This window comes from Strongylocentrotus purpuratus, unplaced genomic scaffold (assembly GCF_000002235.5).
Source record: "Strongylocentrotus purpuratus isolate Spur 01 unplaced genomic scaffold, Spur_5.0 spur5_scaffold_20, whole genome shotgun sequence".
NCBI lineage: Eukaryota > Metazoa > Echinodermata > Echinoidea > Camarodonta > Strongylocentrotidae > Strongylocentrotus > Strongylocentrotus purpuratus.
This window is the reverse complement of record NW_022145606.1, coordinates 36473767-36497436: the sequence shown is the minus strand read 5'-3', so window position 1 is coordinate 36497436 and position 23670 is coordinate 36473767. Positions and strand designations below refer to the sequence as shown.

Here is a 23670-nt window from a genome sequence, read left to right as displayed (position 1 = left end):
AAGTGAAACCCCAAACAATATTACAATAATTGAAATGGGAAGAAATGAGGGCTTGATATCACATTTTCAAAACAGTCTGAGGTAAGAAATTCAATCTGAATAAAACTCCAATATTTTTAGATAGTGTTACAAAGATGATTTATTTGGTGGTTCCAAGATATTTTTTCATCTACAATTACTCATAAAAATGTTGTACTTGACACCCAAGTTATCTTTTTATTTGAATAGAACGAATTGGAATTTGGAACTTGGAATTTTGGTTTTAGTTCCAAACATAATATGATTAGTTTTATTAGTATTTGATATTAACTCATTGAACTTCAATCACTTACTTAAATTTATTAATTGAGTATTTACGAAATGGAATAAAGTTGTAGGATCACGACCTTTACAAAATATACTGGTATCGTTTGCAAACATGGTATGTCATTATATAAATCTAAAACAAAAGGGGGCCGAGCTAGAATAGATCCTTAGGAAGTCCGCAACCTATTGTTTTAACGTGGGATTGAGCTTCATTAATAATTGTTAATTGTTTACGATCAGATAAATAACTTGATACAAGTTCTAAAGGTGAGCCCCTAATACCGTAATATTTCAATTTTTGTAATAAAATATAATGATTTATAAGCTGCTTTAATTAACAATAACAGGCTGTTCAGCTCTTCATGTAAGCAAATGTATAACAATTTACATCACAGAGTTATATGAGTGGGACCACAGGCACAAAACAGCAGTTACTCACGGTAAAGAGACACATATCAGATCCAAAATTACTCCAAATTGAAGAAAAAACTAAAGATCCATCATTGTTCCTGAGGACTAGGGTATTATTCCTTGCAGGTTGTCAGCTTTGAACGTTGATCTTGAAGAAAATTCCCCCCCCCCCCAAAAAAAAAGCGAAATCACAGAGCAAAATGATAGTTAAAAGTATAAGGGACACCTAGTTTTCTCAAAGTCACTACCAGTGAAACACCATTCACCATACAGACTCTACCATTGAAACACCATTCACCATCAGACGCCACCATTGAAACACCATTCACCATACAATTCCACCATTGAAACACCATTCATCATACAGACTCCACTATTGAAACACCATTCACCATCAGTCGCCCCATTGAAACACCATTGACCATACAATTACACCATTGAAACACCATTCGCCATACAGACTCTACCATTGAAACACGATTCATCATACAAACTCCACCATTGAAACACCATTGACCATACAATTCCACCATTGAAACACCATTCACCATACAGACGCCACCATTGGAACACCATTTTCACCATACAGACTCTACCATTGAAACACTATTCACCATCATTCACCACCATTGAAACACCATTCACCATACAGAATCCACCATTGGCACACCATTGAAATACCATTTACCATTGACGCTACCATTCAAACACCATTCATTTACCATTAGTTTTTTTTAAGGGTACACAGCCCCATTGACAGCGAATAGATCGTTTTAAGGGCAATCCAGCCCTTGTTATAAGTTGATTTGTATAAAAGCAGAAAAATAACAGAAATAGAATGGCAAAAGTTTAAAATGAATAGGGCCAATAGTAAGGAAGTTGTGAATACTTGAAATATGAGATCACTAAGTCTATGCGAATCTCAAGTTGGTAGTTCGGTCAGTGGGTTGTGGCGTAGGACGTGGATAACTCTCCCAGTGTCGTGTACAGCATGCAATCGTCATCTATTTGCAGACGATTGCATGCTGTACCGTCCAGTGAAATCAGTGAACGACGTGGACATCCTGCAACACGACCTTGATGCAATGGTGGAGTGGTCTCAGAAATGGGGCATGAAATTCAACCCCAAAAAGTGTGAATCAATGCGCGTCACCAGGAAGAAGAAACCGGGTAAATCTTCATACAACCTCCTTGGTGTCACCCTGGAAGAATGTAAGCAGACAGAGTACCTTGGTGTTGTGATCCAGAACGACCTCCGATGGAATGGCCAAACTCACCTCGCAACAACAAAAGCTATTGGGGTATTGAGTTTTCTGAGACGCAACTTTCATCACTGCTCAACTTCCATTAAGGAGAAACTCTACCTCACCCTCTTTAGGCCACACTTAGATTACGCAGTTGCTGCTTGGGACCCATACACAGCTAAGAACATTTCTTCTATCGAACGAGTCCAGAGGCAGGCAGCCCGTTTTGTCACAAGCACTTATCAGAGAGAAGCAAGCGTCACCCACCTTCTAAATTCTCTTAAGTGGAACTCCCTTCAAGGCAGACGCGAAGCTTACCGTCTAAGCTGTTTCCACAAAATGTTACATGGCCTGCTGGACATAGATGCCCGAACCCACATTAAACCTAAACCAGATCGTAGCAGACGCGGACACTCAAGTCAGTTTGAAATACCATTAGCCAGATTGGATGTATACAAGAACTCATTCTTTCCTCGCACAACCGGAGCATGGAATAATCTCGATCCGACCTTAGTATCCCTGACTGACTCAGCAAAGTTTAAAGTAGCACTCCTTCCGAAATAAGTCCACTCTCTGCCACCACGACCTCCAGTTTAAATTCCACTAGGAATCTTTTGGAGGAACAACAACCAAGTACCAAGTAACCAATATATTAACTTCTGTGTTTCTCGTAAGTTCTTTTTCCCTTGGAGCACTTCTCAAAATATATTATAGATAGCATATTATTATATGCCATTTAAAAAGAATAGACCCTCCTGAGTAATGAATTTTAAAAAAATTAAAAGTTTAGTCATTTGGTAATATGTTAGAATAGATGAGAAAGTATAGTCCGGCACTACATCACGTTGACATTACCGCTTCAGCCAATTTGAAGTGGCCATACTTATAGTGATTACTACTTTCAAAAATTCATAACTTTCTTATATTTAGTCAGATTTAATTGAAACTTTCATCAGCCTGCTTCCCTGATTTGTTCTGCTTTCTTTTAAAGTAGTTGTCTATTGGGATTGGATTTCCCTTTAATGAACAAATGACAATTTGTTTAATACAGCGCCGCTCCTATATTTTTGTTATTTGATATAAATAAAGGGATTTTTTTCAAGATTTTTCCGTGTCAATATCGCTGACAAATAAACTCCAATTTTAATAGGCTTACTTTACCACGCACACAGAAAAGGGTGCACTTACCCCTGTACGCGTTTACACGCAGTGCTACGCGAGTTTAGGCCGACACACGGTTTAAGCGCACTATTCAAACCTATACACACCCTGCTGCGCATCGCGCACTTTAAAATAGTTGGATAGTACTATACAAATAACGCACGGCCCAGCGTGCGATATCGGTAAATGCAGTGCACGTGAGGTTTCTTTAAGGCCCGGTCGCACACAGACGACGCATGGGGGACGCACGGCCGGCGCATTAAAAAATTGCAATTTTGGCCAGTGCGTTGTCGTGCGCCGAACTTTTGTCGAAGCTACAGCGAGCTGGCACCAAGTGCATAGCGCGTTGCTAGCGCTCTGGGCGCATACAGGGTACATGCAGGGCGCATACAGACCGTATACAGAGCGCACATGTTAAAAACTTCCACGAATGCACAGCGTGTTGCTAGCGCGCTGGACGAATGGTCCACGCATGCACCGCGTTCTCAACGCTTAGCCAGCGAGCGAACGACAGAGGTTGGTTTGGTTTTATGGCCCGGTCACACATAGACGACGCACGGCCTGCGCATTGAAAATCGGAAAAAAGTATTGAGCCCGACTTTTGTCAGGATGTGGGAGAAGCTAGCGAACTGACACCGAATGCATAGCGTGTTGCTAGCGCGCTGCGCGTATACAGGGTGTGTGCTCCGCGTATGTCTGGCGTTGGTCTAGCGCGCTCCGCGCATGTCTTGCGTCCATTTGGCGTGTACATGCATGCGTCGAGCTCTGCGCACACTTTTGAGCATGCTAAAAAAAATGCATAGCGTTGGTTCAGCGTTGGTCCAGCGCGCTCCACGAACGAGTAACGAATGATGACGCATACCTAGCGAACGACAACTCACTGGCCCAAAACGTAAATTTCCAATGCGCTGGCCGTGCGTCCCCCATGCGTCCCTATGTGTGACCGGGCCTTAAAATTCCGTATACAAATTAAAATACATACAAGAATACAATTTACACATATCATTATTAGTAGTTTATTTGATCAACCGTAAAACATACAATGAATATAACAATCAGATAATACATAGATATTTCATCATACATACAAACAGCTTTAGGAAAGTGGAGAGGGGAGAGAGAAGGATACAATTTGCTGGTCAGGGGTTACAAAAGCAATTGAAATTGCTATAATACAAATCAAGGATTAAACACGGCTATTTTTACATGTTTATTGACTCCACATTGTAAAAAAGGAAGGTTGGTCAATTTTTTTTAACTTTAAGACAATTTGTTTTGTGTTTCCCATTTTTAAATACATATACATTGTGCAATTGAATAGAAAGTTGTAAAAAGTTGTAAAAAAGTAAGGTTGGTTATGTCATGTGTTTAATTTTAAAACGATGTGTTTTGTTTATACCCATTTTATATGTATACGGACTGTGTAGTTGTAAAACAAGTTATCAAGAGTATTTTTAACATTATTTTTAAACAATAAGTTTGTATTTGCCCATTCTACATAGACCTAGTTATAAAGAAAAACGTAAACACGTTTTTAGAAAAAAGATCGTGTTGGTTATTTAATACATTTTCTGTTTGAAGTTTAAAACAATGTATTTTTGTTTGCTTCGTCAACATGTTATGGAGAGAGAGAGAGAGAAAGAGAAAGAAAGAAGAAAAGGAAGAGAAAAATAGAAAGAGAAAGGGAGGGAGAGAGCGAGAGAGAGAGAGGGGTGATAGTATTGTATATGCACATCATGATGAAGACAATGTGTATAAACCCCTCACAATTTTGTTCTGCTTTCATTTCTCTCTTTATCTCGCGTTCATATCTATCTTCAATCTTCATTATTACCCTACATGAATTTGTTATCACCGGAAAGCGTGATTATGCCCTATCTGTAATGATTGTTTCATAATGAATTGTGCATAATACCTGAATAAGGGGCCAAGTCAAAATCGAAAATGTTGCAAAGTTTCATAAAACAAAAGGAGAATGAACCATGACATTCCCGCATGACCACCTCGACTTAAAACATTATATCGATACTCCAAATAAAAGGAGAATTTACTATTCATGTTGTTGAGATAAAACAAATAATCCAATTGTATACAAATAACGCACGTCCCGGCGTGCAATAGCGGTGAATGCAGTACACGCGAGGTTTTTTTTAAATTGGTGCCGCTCTGTGCAACGAGCCGCTTGCGGCGAGTTCACAGTGCGCTCCATCTGAAGAAACCGAGCGTACACTGCATTTACGTTTCGCACAACAGGGTCAAGTGCGTTATTTGTTTTTATAAAATAGGGACACAAATCAAAACAAACAAAAGTTTAGATCTTAAGTTAGAGTCTACGAGAGTTCGATCTAGAGTTATGTTGGTTCTAGACTAAGACCTTGCAGGCTTACCAAAAAGTCCACGGGATTCATTACCTTGATTAAAAATAAAATCCATAGGGGGTCTATAGAGACGAGTCTACATCAGACAGCTGAAATTCCTGGCTTCATTATAAAATCCAAAAGTCAAAACAGGCCTAAATCCAAGGCAAAAGTAAAATAAGAAAATTAGCTTTCTAATAATACCCCGCTCTAGATCTATATAATTATAGCTAAGCTACGCGTACGCTGCGCTGGGGATCATGGTGGAGCGTACAATATTAGCTACGCGTAGCCTACAATGCACTCGAGGGAGCGTATCACGTACGCGCTAGATATCTATGGTAACGTGGGATATAACTTTTTTTGCGCTTTTTTTTTTTTGGGGGGGGGGCAAAATCGTGCATGCATAAAAAATGTGTGCAAGCCAGGTGACGCGTATTGACCAATCACGATGCTTAAAACACTAGAGCCATTTTATAATATGTATTTTGCAACATTTTGTTTTTGACTTGTTTCGTGCTGTACCCTCTATACCCAACTCAACTATCCCTTTAAGTGAATTCAACACAGTACTATGATTAAGAATTAAGAAGAGTACGAATTTACGCATAGTAAAATAGTTTTAACAAATAAAAAAAGTGAAAGGCGTAAATATTCTTTAAAAAAATGAAACGTCGATAATACCAAACAACAACATCAACAACTAGTAGTTCATTTTCAAAGGACATTTAGATTTACTTTATTTATTACGAATATATCGCGATTTCGTATTGTAGGCGCAGCCTGTCGGGACTATCCATCTTCTGGGGTGTTTATTCTAGACAAGATCAGAAAGAACCTCTGTCATAACACATGAGGGTCGGAGGAGAAGTGATGAGGAGGTGGGGCGGAACCCGTTTATATACCCTTTGGATACACGCTACGTACACGCCAGGTATACGCTTGGAACACGCCAGGTATACGCTAGGAACACGAAGGAAGAAAGTTGGGTGCGCTAGAGACACGTTCAGCACGCGTTCAGCACGCTCATATTCGCCGCTGCATGTTCGCTGGACATGCGTTTGAAACGCGATAGGTATGCGCTAGGCGTTCGCTAGACGCCGGCCGGCGAACTCAGAACGAATACACAGCGTTTGCTCCGCGCACGTCTGGCGTTGGTCTAGCGCGCTCTGCGCGTGTTTGGCACCTTCTGGCGAGTACAGTCATGCGTCGAGCTCCGCGCACATTTTTGAGCAAGCACAAAAAATCCCGACGCACAACAACGAATGACGGCGAACGCATAGCGTTGGTCCAGCGCGCTCGACGAACGAGTAACGAGTGATGACGCACGCCTAGCAAACGACAACGCACTGGCCAAAATTGCAAATTTTCAATGCGCTGGCCGTGCGTCCCCCATGCGTCGTCTGTGTGTGTGACCGGGCCTTTAAAATACGCTAGGAACACGAAGGAAGAAAGTTGGGTGCGCTAGAGACACGTTCAGCACGCGTTCAGCACGCTCATATTCGCCGCTGCATGTTCGCTGGACATGCGTTTGAAACGCGATAGGTATGCGCTAGGCGTTCGCTAGACGCCGGCCGGCGAACTCAGAACGAATACACAGCGTTTGCTCCGCGCACGTCTGGCGTTGGTCTAGCGCGCTCTGCGCGTGTTTGGCACCTTCTGGCGAGTACAGTCATGCGTCGAGCTCCGCGCACATTTTTGAGCAAGCACAAAAAATCCCGACGCACAACAACGAATGACGGCGAACGCATAGCGTTGGTCCAGCGCGCTCGACGAACGAGTAACGAGTGATGACGCACGCCTAGCAAACGACAACGCACTGGCCAAAATTGCAAATTTTCAATGCGCTGGCCGTGCGTCCCCCATGCGTCGTCTGTGTGTGTGACCGGGCCTTTAAATTGGTGCCGCCTCTGTGCACGATTCGCTTGCGGTGAGTTCACAGTGCACACCATCTGAAGAAACCGAGCGTACACCGAGCATTTACATTACGCACAAGAGGGTCAAGTGCGTTATTTGTTTTACAAAATAGCGACACAAGAAAATCAAAACAAACGAAAGTCTGGATCTATTAAACGAGTCTACGAGAGTTAGAATTAGAGCCATGTTGGTTCTAGAAAATGAAAAGACTTGCACTTTGCAGGCTTTCTACTTACCAACAAGTCCACGGGATTCCACTTGCCTTGACTTGAGTAAAAAATAAAATCCATACTTGAACCGGACAGCTCTAGGTTCATTATAAAATCCAAAAGTCAAAACAGGCCAAAATACAAGGCAAAAGTAGGCAAAAGTAAAACAACAAAAAATTGTTTTCTAATCTCCCACTCTAGCTACGCGTACGCTGCGCTGGAAAATGAAAAGGTAATACATTGCTACTTGCTCTACGTACGCATACGCGCTGGATATAGATCTTTTAGCGTGCATTATCAGTTTTGACAGCGCTTTTTGGCACGATCGTGCATGCACCAAAAATAGGTGCAAGTCATGTGGCGCATTTTGACCAATCACGATGCTTAAAATACTAGAGCTATTTTATATTGAAAGTTATTGCACGCTTTTTCATGAAAAAACGTGGGATAGTCTCATTAAATAAATCACATGGGACCGCGTTTGACCGATCATTAGGATGTGACTTGTATAAATATAATTCATACTCGTTTAATTTAAGATGTAAAATCTTACTCTGTTTTGCCTTTATCTGCACAACGTAAGGTCAATTGCTTTATTTCGTGTTGCCCCTTGTCCATCTCGATTTCTTTAGATCTGTTTAGCAATGCCTGGAAATGAGAACAAACGAAGAAAAAAAAAGTCTATTAAGGAACATATACATACCTATGAACATAATTGAATAGAGACAAAAAGGATAGGTGATAGAACAAGTCAAAATAAACAATGGATCGAAAAGACAAATGAATAACGTTAAAATATATATACATATATAACGAAATGACTTATGCGACCTCTCATTTTCTTTCGAATTATGAATATATTTATATATATATATATATATGTACAGATAGACCAGTTCTGGCCATGCGATTGCAATGTGAAAGAAACGTTGTGGAATCGATAAAAAAAGGTTGTTCATCTAGCATATAAATATTGGTGTGTACTGCAAGGTTCTGGAATCATCAAAATGATAATAAATTTGGGCCAGTCTTGGTAAAAATTAAAAGCACTGTACACAGAAAGATGTATATGGGACTTCAAAATATCTATCCAGGCCGGATCCATATGATAATTTACCAAATATATCAATTAATAGGCAAAACTTGTATTATCACGTATTATTCAAAACATTATTCTCTCATATGATTGGTAATAAGAGCTTCATTTTTGAAAGGGGGGCGTTTCCAAAACTGGTCTATACCTTTAAAGTGGTTGTGTGTTTAGGTGAAGGGGTGTGTATGTAGGCGTTTTGTGTGTGTGTGTGTGCGTGTGTTTGTGTGTGTGTGTGCGTGTGTGTGTGTATTTTAATACATGTGTAATGAAGACTATGCTAGTAAGACTTCGACAAAGGTGTCATTTATTTTTCTATTTTGACAAAATTGGGGCCGCCGCGGCCGAGATCCTCATTTTTCTTCATTATATACCAGGGCCCTGTTTCATGAAATTACTAATCAATAAGAAATGCCCTTGTCTTATAACAAATTTCATCACAGCCATTCAAATGCACGGATTTTAGTAGCTTATAATAGGTTTTGTAAACTTCCACCGATACAACATCAAGTTTTATGAAAAGGGGCCAGATAAACCCCCATTTTCGTTCCAATCTTTCCAGATTCTTTTTTGATAGTAATATAGACACATATTTTATCTTGCAATATCATCTTTTCCATTTCTGTTTATAATGCCTATTTTGGAAGCCTACTTTGCTTATTAAAATTCATACTCAATAATTATATTTTTAAAAAGATACCTTGCATGCTTTCCCGTTTAATCTTGATCAGGGCGATGCCTATATATTGCCAGTTATTCTCAAATATCAATTAATATTATTATATTTATATTCTTGAAGGCTATGTTTATTTCAAGCAACTCATGTAATGTAAAGGTTCTAGGATTATACTCCTGCTGAATGTTCAGGGTTGAGGAGATATACATCGTTTGTTCATTGTAGTATTTTTTTTTAATCAAGTTTTAAAATAACTTTCCAATATCCAATCCTAATTAATCTTATCTTCTTTTTATAGTAATCTTTGTTATGTTTTCTGTTATCATGTGCAATATTATATGTATAAAATTATTAATTATGAACTGGGAGTAGCATATGTGGGGGCACATGGCTCCGGGCAACAGTGTTGAACTTCACTTTTGTGCACCCTGACCCACTTGCTGCTCCCATATCTATGTGCATGTTTTTTTTGTAATTCTTCTCATGTACTTGTCTCTTGTCATGCTGTATTGCATTTGTGCTTTGTTATGAATGGTCGAATAAATAATAATAATAATAATAATAATAATAATAATAGAAACGTGTACAGAAGGAATTAATATAATAAATTATTGCTTATCCATTTTGCAAGGGTGTTGACACAATTAGTATTGTGACCTCGGGACCTGCCAAGAGCCCATCAATTCAAAAGACACGCAGCAAACGTCGCCTCGGCCTATGCATCGCCTTGGCCTATAATACCATTATTGTTGGGCCAGTGAACCTTCAGAAAGTAGGTCAGAGTGCTCAAAAGAAGTTTTGCTGTTGGTCTTATATGACGTTGGTCCCATACGCCATTTGTCTCGAGGGCTAGCAATCGGTCTCATATCATTATGGTTGGTTTGTTTATTTTGCCTGACTGCTAAGAAAGTATGCGTATGCTGTAAGTAAACAACCAGGGGACCACTGGCGTACTGGTGGTGGGAGGGGGGGAGGGGGGGAGGGGGAGGAGGTTTGCGCTAGCCCCCCCCCCCCAATAAATTAAACCATGACTTATTTTCAATTCCATACAAGTGATTTATAAATGTTCGTGATATCACATGATTTTCAACAAAATGCGCGTTCCTCCATTTCTGTCGCAAACTGACACATTCCCAAATAGCCAGGAAGAGCATATGTTTTTTATAGTCACTAATGGGCCTTAGTGACCACCAACAGGCTACAGCGACAACCGACAAGCACTGCCGGGAAATAATATGCTACCCACCACTCATGGGTTGTGCATGCACAGTTTTGCGAACGAACGTTCCATACGTACATCATGTAACACTGCACGTGTACCGTTAAGGGGCCCAGTGGGGAAACTGAATTCAAACAAGGATTAAGAGTAGAGAACGGTACAACGAAATGTGATCTTTCTCTAATAATTTATATGAAACGGCATAGCTTCCGCGCTTCGCGCGAGAGCTTTGGCAACTGAATTCAGATTCGGATTAAGAGTCGAGAACGGTACAACGAATCGTCCTCTTTCTCTAATAATTTAATGACACGTGAAAGCTTCCGCGCTACGCGCGGGGTGGGCGAAAATAAAATTCAGACATTAAGAGTAATAATTAAATAAAACGTCAAAGCTTCCGCGCTTCGCACAGGAGGGGGAAGACTGAATTCAGACAGGGACACGATACAACGAACCGTCATCTTTCTCTAACAATTTAACGAAACGTGAAAGCTTTCGCGCTTGGTACGGGATGGGCGAAAATGAATTTACACAAGGATTAAGAGTAATGATTTAATGAAACGTCAAAGCTTCCGCGCTTCACGCAAGAGGGTGGAAGCTGAATTCAGACAAGGACACGATACATCGAATCGTTTTCTTTCTTTAATAATGTAAAGAAACGTGAAACCTTCCGCGCTTGGCGCGGGGTGGGCGAAAATGAATTCAGACAAGGATTAAGAGTCGAGAACGGTCATATGAAGCGTCCTCTTTCTCGAATAATTAAATGAAACGTCATAGTTTCAGCGCTTTGCGCGGGAGGGGCAAAACAAGAATAAGAGTCGAGAACGGTACAACGAATCGTCTTCTTTCTCTAATAATTTACTGAAGTGTCAAAGCTTCTGCGCTTCGCGCGGGAGGGAAAAAACTGAAAAATAACTTAGTTCCTGGCCACGGTTTATAGGGTTAATTTGTAGACATTGGGACATTGGCATTAATATATTTGTCGGTAATTGGTGGCTAGTTTGGTCTGGAATCGATTGCCTATACACCCCCCCCTCCCCCCTCCCCACTTAAAAAGGTCTAGCGACGCCCCTGATAACATCACAGGTTTATTCGCTCGAGATACTTTTTGCAAGTACTGCTGGTGAAGTACCAGACCACCGTCTTTGTGCATTGTGCAGCAACAAATCATATACAACGTCTTACGACGTGACAGATCACTTTTCTCTAACTTCTAACTAAACAGAAGGCCTCGTTTTTTCCATGAAGTGCCGGTGAACATTAATGCGCCAAATGTGGTTCTGAAATTGCAAAAGATCCCTACTCTTGGAGGGGGTAGGAGAAAGCACTTTTATGTCATATTACTCCAGGAAGTGCCTGAAAATGCGTCTAATGTGGTTCTTAAATTGAAAATGCTTCTAAATTGCAGAGAACACCCTCCCAGACCCTCCCCCGCTTCGTCGCTTCGCTACCCTCCCTCGCCGCTAAAGCCTCGCTCCGTCGCTTCATCGTGTTAAATATTTTTCACCCCATGCCATTAAGTGCCCCCCCCCCCGGAACTTCCTGGATCGACCACTGATGCACATACCCCTCGAGCTTCGGAGGCTCCGCCCCTAGACCCCACTTTCAGAAACGTTCAGCGGGGCCTGGATGTCAGGGTGGGGTGATGCGGATTTTTTTCTTCTTCTGCCCCCCTCCAAAAAAAAGGGTTTGCTCATTACGCCACTGCAGGGGACCGACCGCTCTAAGTCCTCTCCGAGGGGACTTGGTAATTGGGATTAATGCCTTACCAAAGGGCTCTAGCGCATCGACTTGGTTTCAAACCCGGGACCTACCGGTTAAGATACCATTGCACTAACACTGAGCAACCAAGCCTCCGTATATCGTCGATCTCATACGGCACCGGCCTTGTGGGTTTGACATACCTGAAGTACTGTGCAGAGGCCTTCCTCCACCGAGATCCACTCCAGAAACTCAAATAATGTTGACTCATCTTCTCGACGATAGAGTAGAACCACTAAACAGTCGATAGCCTCTTGCTTGGCTGCGTACTTCAATAAAGATGGCGAAACTTGTCTTTGTAGCAATACAGGGGGGGGGGGGAAGAAGATGCAGAGGTAAATTTACTATGAAAAAACTAAATAAGGTTTTATGTAATTAGTGGCGTAGGGATACGTTAAAAACAAAAAAAACTTTAAAAAATATATATATATATATGTAAATAGATAGATAAATAAATGATGAGATAAAAACAGAAAAAGAAGCTGAATGTGAAAGAAGAGAAGCCATGATAGAAATAAAGAAAGGGAAAGAGAAAGGGAGAAGGGAAGAACTTATACAAAGGTAACAAGACTTCTCCAAAAGACAAGTGCTCCTTATTTACACGTGTTTTGCTATATGACTTCCAATATAAGTGTATCATAAAATCATTTCTTTTCAGGGGACAATGCTACAGTGTGAGTTTTAAAACAAAATGACACTGCTGTATTAGACCGGTCAACTAACATATCATGGATATTTCCTTCATAGGGACCTAGTGGTGAGTTATTCCATTAACCTATTATTATTAATGAATGAACTACAATACTTGGAATCCAGTCTGCATATATTACTTGTAGCTATTTAATGAAGGGCAAGTCTGGGACAAGCCTTCACGACGTCAAAAACAACATTTGTTTAAAAAGTATGTATACAATTTGAGGCCTATGTTAGTACACCTGTCTTTTGCATATTGCTGTGTTGTCAATTTGCACCCATATTTTGTAACGCTTATTTCGGTAGCTTTTATTCACGGGATGATAAAATTGCGATAAGTGGTCCGTTGAATACCGGTAAACAACCTAAAGCCGCTGTCGCCAAAGTGTTTCATGGGTACCGGTTGGAAGAAATTCCGTGAATGCTGTGAGCACGGACATCGAGAGAGCCTATAGCAGAGGAGCTGGGGTAATATTGAAGCGCATTGAGCACCTTGTTAGTGGATACGTGCGCGATATAAATATATATTATTTGTATTATTTTTTTACCACGACACTTAGGTTGACCTGGGTGCAGCTGATTGAGAAATATCATCCCATGAAATTGGAAGCGCCAATAAATACTTGACAAGCATATATCATACATGGACATATTTACATATCACTCTTAAAAAGACGTATAGGAGTTGGCTCTCATGGAGAATTCGACACCGTTCGGGTGTTTAACCAATAACAAGTGTTGTCTATCAATGACATTAAAAGATTGAGAAAACTTACAAATCATTTTGTTTACCTTTACCAGAACTCAGAGTTCCCTTTCATAGTGTTTATACCTACCTCTCTTGTAACAGGTCACAGACGATTTTAGTCACCTCGGCTTGATTTCTACTGCAGGAAGCGTGTAGCGGCGTGTATCCGCTCTCGCTACGACTCTCAAGGAGCTTAGGACACATTTCAGCAAGCATTTTGACAATACCAACATGTCCGTGTCTGCAGGCAGTGTGCATTAATGTCGATGTGTTCCTTGACCTGACATACAAGAGGTCATCGTAATCATCCGGTTTAGAAACTGAAAGTGATTTGAAGGAAAAAAACACAGTAACGCTGTCGTAGCCGAGCACTTGATTGAAGATAATAATAATAGCTAATAATAGCTCATTCTTATATAGCACTTTTCAGGACCGCAGGACCTCTCAAAGCGCTTTACAGATATATATCATTACCCCGGCTATCGGATTCAGGCTTACCCGCACACAATGTATGCACATTCTCCACTCTCTGGGGATCATTCCAGCCAGGCGTCATTTTTACAAGCGCACACTTGCTAATCTAACCACATTAACTTTCGCATCCTACCGGGTACCCATTTAACACCTGGGTGGAGAGTGGCAAATGTAGATCAATGTCTTGCCAAAGGACATTAGTGCCGTGGCGGGACATGAACCGCGGACCTTGTGATCCACAGTCCGGTGACATATCCACTCGACCACGACACCTCTACTATGCAAGGGTCGTGGGTTCGACCCCTGGCACGGCACATGTGGTCTACATCCAGCCCCGTCTACTATACACATGGTCTAATAATCATTTCGTATAGCTAATAGCCATTTGGACTAAATTCCATTTGGTCTAGATTCCATTTGGTCTAATATCCAAGTAATCTACCAACCACTTGGTCCATTGCCCATTAAGTCTAGTTCCCAGTCGGTCGAATTCCAAGTTTAAGTAATGCTGTCCAGTTTGTTTTCTATCCATGATATATTATAATCATTTGAAAATTGTTATTATTTATGATTAGACGATTATTAACCTATATGGATAATAGACGACATTCATCGTTATATGTATAACCCCCCCCCCGCCCACACACACACGCACACACATACACCTGTCTTTACAAAATCCTGGACCTTAACCTTTATAATAGAAGAGACAGTGGCGTAGTATTAGTATAGCCATAAAGAAGGCTCTGGTACCATCGGGGACTCCGACCTCCCACGAAAAGTTATATATTTGATTTACAAGCTTTCTGGTTAAGGGGAGGGGCGGGTCGGGTCCTATCATCTTGCTCGTCAAGTGCTTTTCCTAATTTTTCTCTTTATTGTCTCCTTTCTTTTGTCTTTTGCCTATGTTCGTGTTTAAAGGGGCACTTGCTCCCCTGTGTCTACTGGGCCCCCATTAGCTACGCCACTATTACGGTAGTAATTGTAGGGGTATAGCATTGTTATGTTACATGCATGTTCATTTAAGTATTTGATGTCACCTGTGCCTGGCACGGGAAAAGCAAACTGAATCACTGTTACCCTCGAGTCTCTCCTTCAGATATAACTGATTGGGGGACCATTACAACGGGGGTTCCCCTACACTTATCTGATTAGTGCAGTGGGCTCTTCAGAGGTGGTGACTGCCCTCCACACAGGGCCTCCGTTTAATTTCCTATGCAAGTCCCTTGCATAGGAAATTAAACGGAGGTGTGTTTTCCATTGTAATATAGCCTAAATCTTTGAAACAGGGGAGGGGTACGTCAACACACAACGCAGACTTCAGTCATCCACCTGGGTTAAATTTGACAGGCAGATGCTTTACTAACTGAGCCAACTTGCCTGTTCCTTCTTCTTTCGATCCCATCGTACACTTTAGGATCTGCATGCGATCCGATTTTCAAAGAAATTGCAATTATATTATTTATGGGAATCTAATCAAACATCTTCTTCCTGATTATGGTTCTAAATAATGATAAGAATAGTAATAACCGGAAATGGAGTGCATTTAAGCCTTCTAGATAGAATAAAAACCTAATCGGCTTCAGATTCTCCACAAACTTCTATCGGTCTTACATCACGACGATTCTCAGCAGACTCAGAATTTCCTCATCCAAGGAAGCTTGAAATCCATTGAAAATGAAATCACTTTAATCATACGACTATTTAGATCAACAATCATTAATATTTTAGAAGTTTGAATGCTCGTTTCAAATGGCACTGCAAATAATTCCAAAATCGAAATCGTACTCAGATTGCAGTCAGGTCGTAGCTAGGTCGTATAGTGTGCGGTGGGGTTTATACTCACCGTGTTCTATGCAGTACGTGACGAGTTCCTTGTCACCGCACTTGACCGCCTCATGGATCACGCATTGCTGGTTTGCGTTTCGAGCTAACAAAATCTGTTTTTACAACAAAAGCACAATATTTTCACATGTGAATAAGAATAATAATGATTTTTTTTTTAATACACGAAAGGAAGGGTTGGGTTGGGTTGTCAAGTCTCCCCCACCACCCTCCCGGAACAAAATGCGAGGCACATGTAGAAAATGAAAGCAAGAGTCCTAATTATATATAATTAATTATCAATTAATTATCAATTATACTTGGTAATGCATGGGACATGCCCTGTAGTTACCCCTTGATCATATATTGTCAGGTGTAACTTATTTGCTTGGCAGATTGCTTTATAAAACGGCAAAAAGACAATAAATCCATTAACATGAATTATCAAAGCAAATCAAATTTAGTGCAAAAAAACTCTAACCTTTGGCATGTCGTGTCCGTTCTTTTTGCAAATTTCAAGGAATCGAAGGGCATGTTTCACTTGCTTTTTCCTAAGTATGATGTGAAGGGGTGTATCTTCTCCTACCCTATCCTTTGCCAGAGGATCGGCACCGTGCTTGAGTAGCAGCATGGCATTTTCAAACTGATCGTTCTGGCATGTGATGTGGAAAAGGGGTGAAGTTACTATTCCGGACTTTGCTTCTTGCTAGAAAGGAAGATGAATAACGAAGAAAGTTAATTAATATATAATCTAATATTGCTTAACTTCTACGCAATCCATGGTTTATGATAATAATGAATAATGAATTTGTCGGCTTTTCCGAAAAAAGACATTTGTCTATCTATGTCCAATAGCTTGGAGGTCGTTGGGGCGACAATCAGATGGACCTTGAGACACATGTTCTTCAATCCTTATGCTCATAAGTTCTACCAGTTAGTTGCTCAAATGAAATTACCGTCCAGTGCAATCTATGTCCTATTGTTATTATGTTTCTGCCACTCTTTCTCCTCCCTTTAGTCCTTCCTTGCAATTAAGCTGAAAGACACATCAGTATTCATTAAAAGCTACTACCTGACTCTTCCGCGTTGCGGGCCCTGCTATTGTTAATACCCTATCATCGCCAGGTACCCATTTACATTTGTGTCGAGAGGCACCAATGTGGGCAGTACGCGTTGTCCAGGGATGTAAACCCAGAGTAAGGATCGAACCCTGGAACCTTTGTTTGAGAGTCAGGAGCCTTTACCAATAAACCACAGTGATTTATCACGAGGTATTAGCATAGTATTTTTTTTGTAACCCTCCTGTCATCTTAGGAAAACTATCGTCACACCATGAAGAGGATATAACTTTTCTTTAAGTCTGAAAGGAATTAGCCGTATTTTGCTTGAATTGAATTTAATAAACTTTTGACAAACGTACTCGAGAAATATGAAGACAGAGAAAAGAGGAAAATTGTTCATATGGACAAAACTATATTTCAAAACGTTCACAACAGATGGTTTTAGAAGAAACTGAATTCAAGGGAACTGAAATGTATCTCACCCCAAGAACCATATTGATTTTTTTTTGTGGTTCATTTACACCTTTTACACTTTAATGTAATTAGAACACGCTCTAATTACATGTTATTTAGGTGACATATTTTTTTGGTATTAATTCGTTTAATTCATTTCATCGGCTTAAGATAATTTAACCAAAAGAACATTATCATTTTGCTTATAAAGTAGGGCTCTGATCTATACTTACATTTACATCAATTTTTCTGTGTGATAGTAGGGCACGGGTGACCTCGCATTGACCTTTGACGTCACAAGTTAACTGTAATGGTGTATGGCCATGTTTGTCTTTCTCGTCTGCAATCACCTGTTCCTTTACTAATAGTTCCACCACTTTTACTTTGTCTGTAACCTGGTAATAAGTTCAATTAAAACAATTTACACTTTAAGGAGGGAATTTATTTTGAGGGCTTAATTGATCAAATGTTGTCTTTCAAAGTGGCAACAATAACATTTCTCTTTTATTGCTACATTCATCTTATCGTCCTTGTTTTCACGAAGTGACGGTAGTGAAGAAAATCGTCACGCAAAGTGAACGCAATTTTTTTTCACTACCGTCACTTCGTGAAAACAGCGACGTTATGTTGCTAAATTCACAAAATAAAATTTGATAAATCTAAAAGCAACGTTATAAGTATAGGAACATGGTCAAATCGTAATGTATGAACTTCGCATAGTGACTATTAAAATACAATTTTGAAACAGGCGAATGAAATAATATGTAACCAGGCACTTCACCAAGATTAATGCATTAAGTTTGATTACATTACAAAATTAGTCTAGTCATGGAGTTCGAAATATTTCCCACGCATAGAGATTGTTGGAGGAAGGGAGCTCTTTGTAGCTCCAATGACAATGACGATGACAATGACAATTTTTTCCCATTTATGTCCATGAATTGACATTTGATCGGGTACGCGTGCGCGTGTCACAACTGTCTATCTCAGTACGCTATGGGGCCAACTCTCCTTAACTTCGGCATAAAGATAGGTGAATCAGATACAACTCGGGCCCTCTGCCATACATGAAACATATAGCGTTTAGTCTCCTTTGACAACGCCCCCTATCGTCAGAGTCAGCAGCCTAACATGTAAGCTTACTGACTTTTACACCCAAAAAAAAATCGTTAAAAATTCATTTTTGTTTAAACGAAAAGCACATCCACCCCGACATACGTTGACACTAGCTCTTTCATTGGAACCCTCATGTCCCATTGACTTTTGAAAGTTCACCCACCGTAATTTGGTCAAAATAGGTCGCTAGCTCGCCATTGCCTATATAACACATGTGAAACAAGTCGAACTTTGGACGCAATTTGCCACGGGATTGTAAGGTTATAGCTCAAGCAAACGAAGGATAATAAGCATGAATTATCATAGATCAGTTCTGATCAGTTCATTATGTCCATTTCATCCATCCCCCCACCGTCATTTTTTCCATTTAGTATAGCCAAGCATTTTACCGAGGTAAGCAAAAACATGAATATTCATGATCACCATGGACTATTCGATTATTTACAGAGGGGTGCAATTTTGCACCACATTAACTCCCCTACTTTAAGTCAAGTATTTCATTGTATTATGTAGTTTGGTAGGTTTATTTTAATAACTGTTTAATTATCAGAGATCAATGATAGTTTAAAGATATGGAAAATGTTCTTGTGTTTTATATTTAGCAAAGCAATCTCACATACAAACTCTCTACCAAGTCTCGTCTAATTTGCCGATTGCCGTCTGCTATATACGTCCAGCGAGCGAAATGAGACAACCGGAGCAATATGCAAAGAGCAAATGCTATTCATTGTATTATGTAGTTTGGTAGGTTTATTTTAATAACTGTTTAATTATCAGAGATCAATGATAGTTTAAAGATATGGAAAATGTTCTTGTGTTTTATATTTAGCAAAGCAATCTCACATACAAACTCACTACCAAGTCTCGTCTAATCCGCCGATTGCCGTCTGCTATATACGTCCAGCGAGCGAAATGAGACAACCGGAGCAATATGCAAAGAGCAAATGTGCGCTTAAAGGCAAATCAAAAACAGTGAGTCCTAAATACACGATCCTGATTTCGCTTGGAAATCAAGTTGCGTTTAATTTAAACTGGTTATTGCAAAAGATCCGGCCTAGGTCTGTATAAATGACAAAAAACTTACTTGGCTGACGTTTTTGGCTTCCCCTTTGACTGTGAAATGTATAGGTCTTTGTCCATCTTTGCCTTCCACATTAAGATCTAGGAATGAAAAGTGATATCAATTTGTTATAAGTTGTATCTCCAGACCTTCTCCACATAATAGTGCACTTTCTCCCCTACACAGGGAGCATTCCGTTTAGTCACCTTTATGCGGTGGTCACATCCCGCCGTACTTGCAAGTGCGTGCTGTCTACGTGCAAAAACGTGTGCAAAATTTGGGTATCCGTACGTGGTGAGTACCGCCTCCGTACGGATTTGGGAGCACGCAGACACACCGTAGCACTTTTAGTGCACGAGGAACTTTCGCTGCGTTCGGTCTACGGTCGGGCTACCGATTCACCCCAGTACGTGTGACGTGCGTGCCCGGTACTGCCAACGAGCGCACAACGCACTGACTCCGTGCGTCTTTTAAATTTGTTTCCCACGGTCACTTGCTCTACGGAAGGCGCACTTAGCACGTGCGTGCTGCGCACGTGATAAGTGCGCGGTCCGTGCTTACTCGCCACTTCCCCAGTTCAACTGTCCAATGAGCACGCAGAACTCAAGTGGACCGTACCGAGTAAGCACGTGCTCCGCACTTACAACGCACGTGGTGCGCACTGATTTGTGCAGTATACAGTCTCTGCAGTGGAATGGTTAGAATCTTGAGGCAGCAGCAGCTGGGAGTTCTGGAGAACATTGGAATGTCATCCTATATATACCCCGAAATCGGGCGGAAAAACTCACCGAGTTCATCGCACGTGCACGCACTTACAACGTGCGAGTGAGTAAGGACAGCGTACGTGAGCAGTATGTGTAATTACGGCCTCCGTTCGATAACGTGGCAACCACGCGGAGACCGTACGTTGTAAGCACGTATAACGTACTTACCACGTGCGCAACGTACGATGCACGCAACCGCTCATGACCAGGCGTGGCGTGCGGGCCGCGAATTTTTTTTCCGTACTCGAGAGAGCAAAAATCCCATGTGCGCATGCGCGTGGACTTATGATTTCTCTGCTACTTCCCATACGAAATGTGTATGTATTCGCATGTACTGTGCACGATTCGCGTTCTACGAGTAAACGATGGCATAGTAGTCTTCAAACACAGACTCTGATTTGCCAGTTTGACAAATCAATATGCGTATGTGTCGCGATGTGCTTATTCAAGTCTGTGTAGTTGTATGATTCAGACCCAGTAGTGCATATGGAAATACATTGCAACTTGTATAGAATGGTATAGTAGTCTGCAAGCACAGACGCTAATCTGACAGTTTGACAACATACTAGTAGTGTGCTGAGAAGTACTTTATTCAAGTCGCCAACTTGTATAGAATGGTATAGTAGTCTGCAAGCACAGACGCTAATCTGACAGTTTGACAACATACTAGTAGTGTGCTGAGAAGTACTTTATTCAAGTCTGCGTAGATGTATGATTCAGACCCTGGATGCATTTCTGTAAGCACTAAAATGTCTGAATCATACAACTACTCAGACTTGAATACTAGTACTATTGCTACGCACGATATATGCGTAATTGTTTTGTCAAACTGGCAAATCAGAGTCTGTGTTTGAAGACTACTATGCCATCGTTTACTCGTAGAACGCGAATCGTGCACAGTACATGCGAATACATGTACATTTCGTATGGGAAGTAGCAGACAAATCACAAGTCCACGCGCATGCGCACATGGGGTATTTGCCCTCTCGAGTACGGAAAAAAAATTCGCGTGCGGGCCACGTACTTACACCATGCGTGTGACGTGCGTTTCCGGTACTCCCTCCCTGCCTTTGCCACTCCCTCCCTACGTTTTCAGAAAAACGTGGCGGCCGTGGCCTCCCCCAAAACTGTACGGACTAAAAACACGCACGGTGGGATGTGACCAACGCTTTACACGGGCGCGCTCATGCTAACCCATCATTGCAAGTCACCTTTGCATATTTCGTATTCTATTTCGTATTCTTTGTTTCCTTTATTGAAAAGGCTCCATTTGTTTCTACTCCATCATACAACACAGAGCTACGTGCACATCCACCATTCGCTAAGCACACACGCACGCACACAACACACGCACAATCTCATACACGTAGATCGTATGAACACATTTTCAGTTTAAGAATTTCCTATTCGCCGTCATAGTCAAGCATAGTTTTGATAATACTATGAATTTATATTACTATGTTATAGAAATATTAAGTTTCGTTATTATATGTATCAATGTAAGTAACATTTCGAAATGAAGTGATTATTGTTTGTATATTTTGTATGATACCTCATGTGTGTATGTTCTTTGTTATTCAGTTATTATTTTTTGGAACAAATGCAGAAATAAAATCAAAATCACATCAACCACAATGACTTTGACATCCTACAGGTAACAACAGCTTAACACAGGGATGGAGAGAAACAATGTAGATAAAATGCCTTCCTCAAGGTCATAAGTGCCGTGCAGGGCTCGAACCAAAGACCTTTGCATTTCAAATCAAGTGATTAAACCACTCAACTACAACACCTATACAGCCCCACCTCAAGAGAAACCAATATTGGATCAGCCACTGGCCAGTATTTAACTTTATATTTATTGAGATAGGCTTTTAATAGTTTCACTAATGTACGAACTTGTTAAGTTACGTTTTACCGGTTACATGTCGCTTTTTCGATAGTTCATAATTTCTAAGGTTCGCTACTCCGAAGGTTCACAAAGGAAGGTTCGTAATTTGCAAGGCTCGCATTTACGAACATTTAATAGAGTTCGTTAATCGGAAAAAGAGGAAATAAGGTTCAATATGCAGGAGGTTCATATTTTCCAAAATGACAGGGAAAACTATTTTCGGAAGTATGGACCTTGGAAAAAATTAAATATTTATTTATTTATTCAAGAAATATACTTATTTATACTATTGAAGCCGATTCACTTTCGAAATTATGAATCCCCTGGTATGGGAAATTTGTGTTCTGGAATGACGAACTTTCGGAAAAATGAACCTTCGGGAACAAGAAGAACCTATCCTTAAGAAAAGGAACCTACGGAAAACCAAGCCTTCGGAAAACTCGTGTTTCTCTATTTACCTGCTCCTTTGACTATGAGAAGTTCTACCCAGGGTACGAGTGCCTTGGCACAGGCATAGTGGATCACACTGTTTCCTCTTGAGTCCTTCTGCTCTATCGCTTGACTAATGTCATCAGGGGTGCGGTCTGAAAGGAGGTGCTTGGCCTCATCTATGCTGGGGTTTTCGGCTTTCACGAGCTATGATCAACAGAATGATAATAACAATTATGATGATAACAATAATAATATTGATAATGATAATAATAATAATAATAAAATGATAAGAATATTGATAATAAGGATGATTATACTAAACATAAAAATGGATAGTAATGATAATTATAATAATAAGGATTATCTGATAACAATATGCGTTATAATAATAATGATGATAAAGAAAATAGGGATAATAATAGTATTAACTATAATACTAACAATACTAATAATAATAATACTTATAATAATAATAATGGTATATTTAATCGACACATTGAAATTAAATGCGCTTTACGATAGTGTTATTAGCAGAAAAAGGGATTGGTTTTGAGATGGTTTTGAAGGTGTTGAGTTATTGCTAGTTATGAGGAACACTGGGTAGTTATTTAATAGTTTTGGCGCAGCAGTTGTGAATGCTCTGTGTGTGCGTGTGCGTGTTGATGTATGTGAGTACGTGTGAAATAATTCGGCACTGCGTTATCTAAAGCTTTTAAAGTGACTTTCTGGTTCTAGTATTGTTTTTTGTTTTAAGGTTGTTGATGTTGTTTTGTTTTTGCTGCTGTATTATTGTGTCGTTTGTTTGT

General features: G+C 40.4%; 1 protein-coding gene across 1 annotated transcript in view; it reads right to left on the bottom strand.

Annotated features, from left to right (window-relative positions):
* The window catches only part of LOC100889662 (ankyrin repeat-containing protein At5g02620-like), a 38917-nt gene that overhangs the window by 9296 nt on the left and 5951 nt on the right, over positions 1-23670 (bottom strand). The window contains exons 2-6 of the mRNA XM_030993903.1: positions 22891-23068; positions 19802-19878; positions 16569-16793; positions 16110-16203; positions 13878-14109 (exon numbers count right to left, since the gene is read on the bottom strand). Of these exons, the coding sequence (XP_030849763.1) occupies positions 13878-14109; positions 16110-16203; positions 16569-16793; positions 19802-19878; positions 22891-23068 (806 nt within the window). The remainder of the gene's footprint in view (positions 1-13877; positions 14110-16109; positions 16204-16568; positions 16794-19801; positions 19879-22890; positions 23069-23670) is intronic.